The following is a 1,294-nucleotide window of genomic DNA, read 5'->3' on the forward strand; positions in this document are numbered from 1 at the left end:
GACAATAAACACAATTTTATATAACATTTTTAATTTATTTAAAATAAAATATTTTTAAAATTTGTAATTTTTGTGTGTAATCTGTAATTATAATTGGACATATACATTGACTTAGGTATTACTTCATCTCTTGGTATTATTATTCATTAATAAAGCCAACCCTTAAATTTTGTGTTATGCTATTGGATAAGTCATAAGTTATATATGTTGATTATGAAAGGTACTAACAATAATTGCACCCAACAATTATAATGGACTTAAAAAATAATCAAAACTAGGATTTTTGGGCGTGGCCTAGTGACATTAATATTTCTTCACCCTACAAGCAAACACAGTATAGTGGTGGACTCACAATAATGCCTCTAATGTTGTTTTTCTCTTTGGATTAATTAGAATTGAAGAAGCTGTTAATGTAAGCATCTATCATAAGAGAAAATGACACATAGCAATTAGGAACAAGCCATGTGTAAAAGCTATGCTTTTTCTTTTTGCTAGTTAGATGATGACAAAAACAAAAATCTTTGTTGGCGTTGTTATAAAGAAGCAAAGAAAAAGATTAAGATGTAAATGTGTCATATGCAACAAAAAAGGGTGGCCTTTGGGCGGAGAAAGTAAGAGAGGGAAATTAATTAATTATTTTTTAATTTTAATTTTGAGCAAAAAAATATATACATATAAAGGGAGAAGAAAAGAATATATATAATGAGTGGAATAATAATAATTAGCTTAATAGCTTTATTTTGTTATATTTTCACTTTGAGGCTCAAAAAAGGAGAATAATAATGGTGCTTTTCTCTTGCACAAGTAAAGTACACATATATCTTCCTTGAGTTGAAAGGCAAAGAATTTATAAATATTCTTATTAAGATTGTGTGCATGACATGATATAGATGAAGTAAGGAGCAAAAATGGGAAGAAACTTGGGCTTAGTTGCAGGTTCGCACAACAGCAATGAATTCATTATCATACGTCAAGATGGTGATTTTCTTGTAAGTAATAACAAGTAACATTAATTAGTATAAACTCTCTTACTTAGTTTAATTATTTATTTTCAGTATTCACTGATGCTATTCATCATGTGAGAGAGCACCAGAAGTAAAAAATATGAATTTTATTTTGTCTTAGCATTCTATTTCTATTGCTTCTATTTTCTAGATTTTTAGAATAAAAAATAAAAAATTTCTGTAAGTAAAAATACGAATTTTTTTGTCTTAGCATTTTATTTCTGTTCTTTCTACTTTCTAGAATTTTAGAATAAAAAGTAAAAAAAAAAAAAAACATTTTTAATACTATA

The 1,294-nt window shown here is 26.6% G+C and overlaps 1 protein-coding gene across 2 annotated transcripts in view; it reads left to right on the forward strand.

Annotated features, from left to right (window-relative positions):
• Window positions 816-1,294, forward strand: part of LOC107622834 (probable cellulose synthase A catalytic subunit 3 [UDP-forming]) — a 13,879-nt gene continuing 13,400 nt past the window's right edge. The window contains exon 1 of one of the 2 annotated variants that reach the window (XM_021114784.1): window positions 816-989. In XM_021114784.1, coding sequence (XP_020970443.1) covers window positions 909-989 — 81 coding nt within the window. In that variant the 5' untranslated portion in view covers window positions 816-908. The remainder of the gene's footprint in view (window positions 990-1,294) is intronic. The other variant, XM_016324877.2, reaches the window with a different exon arrangement.

The sequence above is a fragment of the Arachis ipaensis genome, chromosome B10 (assembly GCF_000816755.2).
Source record: "Arachis ipaensis cultivar K30076 chromosome B10, Araip1.1, whole genome shotgun sequence".
NCBI lineage: Eukaryota > Viridiplantae > Streptophyta > Magnoliopsida > Fabales > Fabaceae > Arachis > Arachis ipaensis.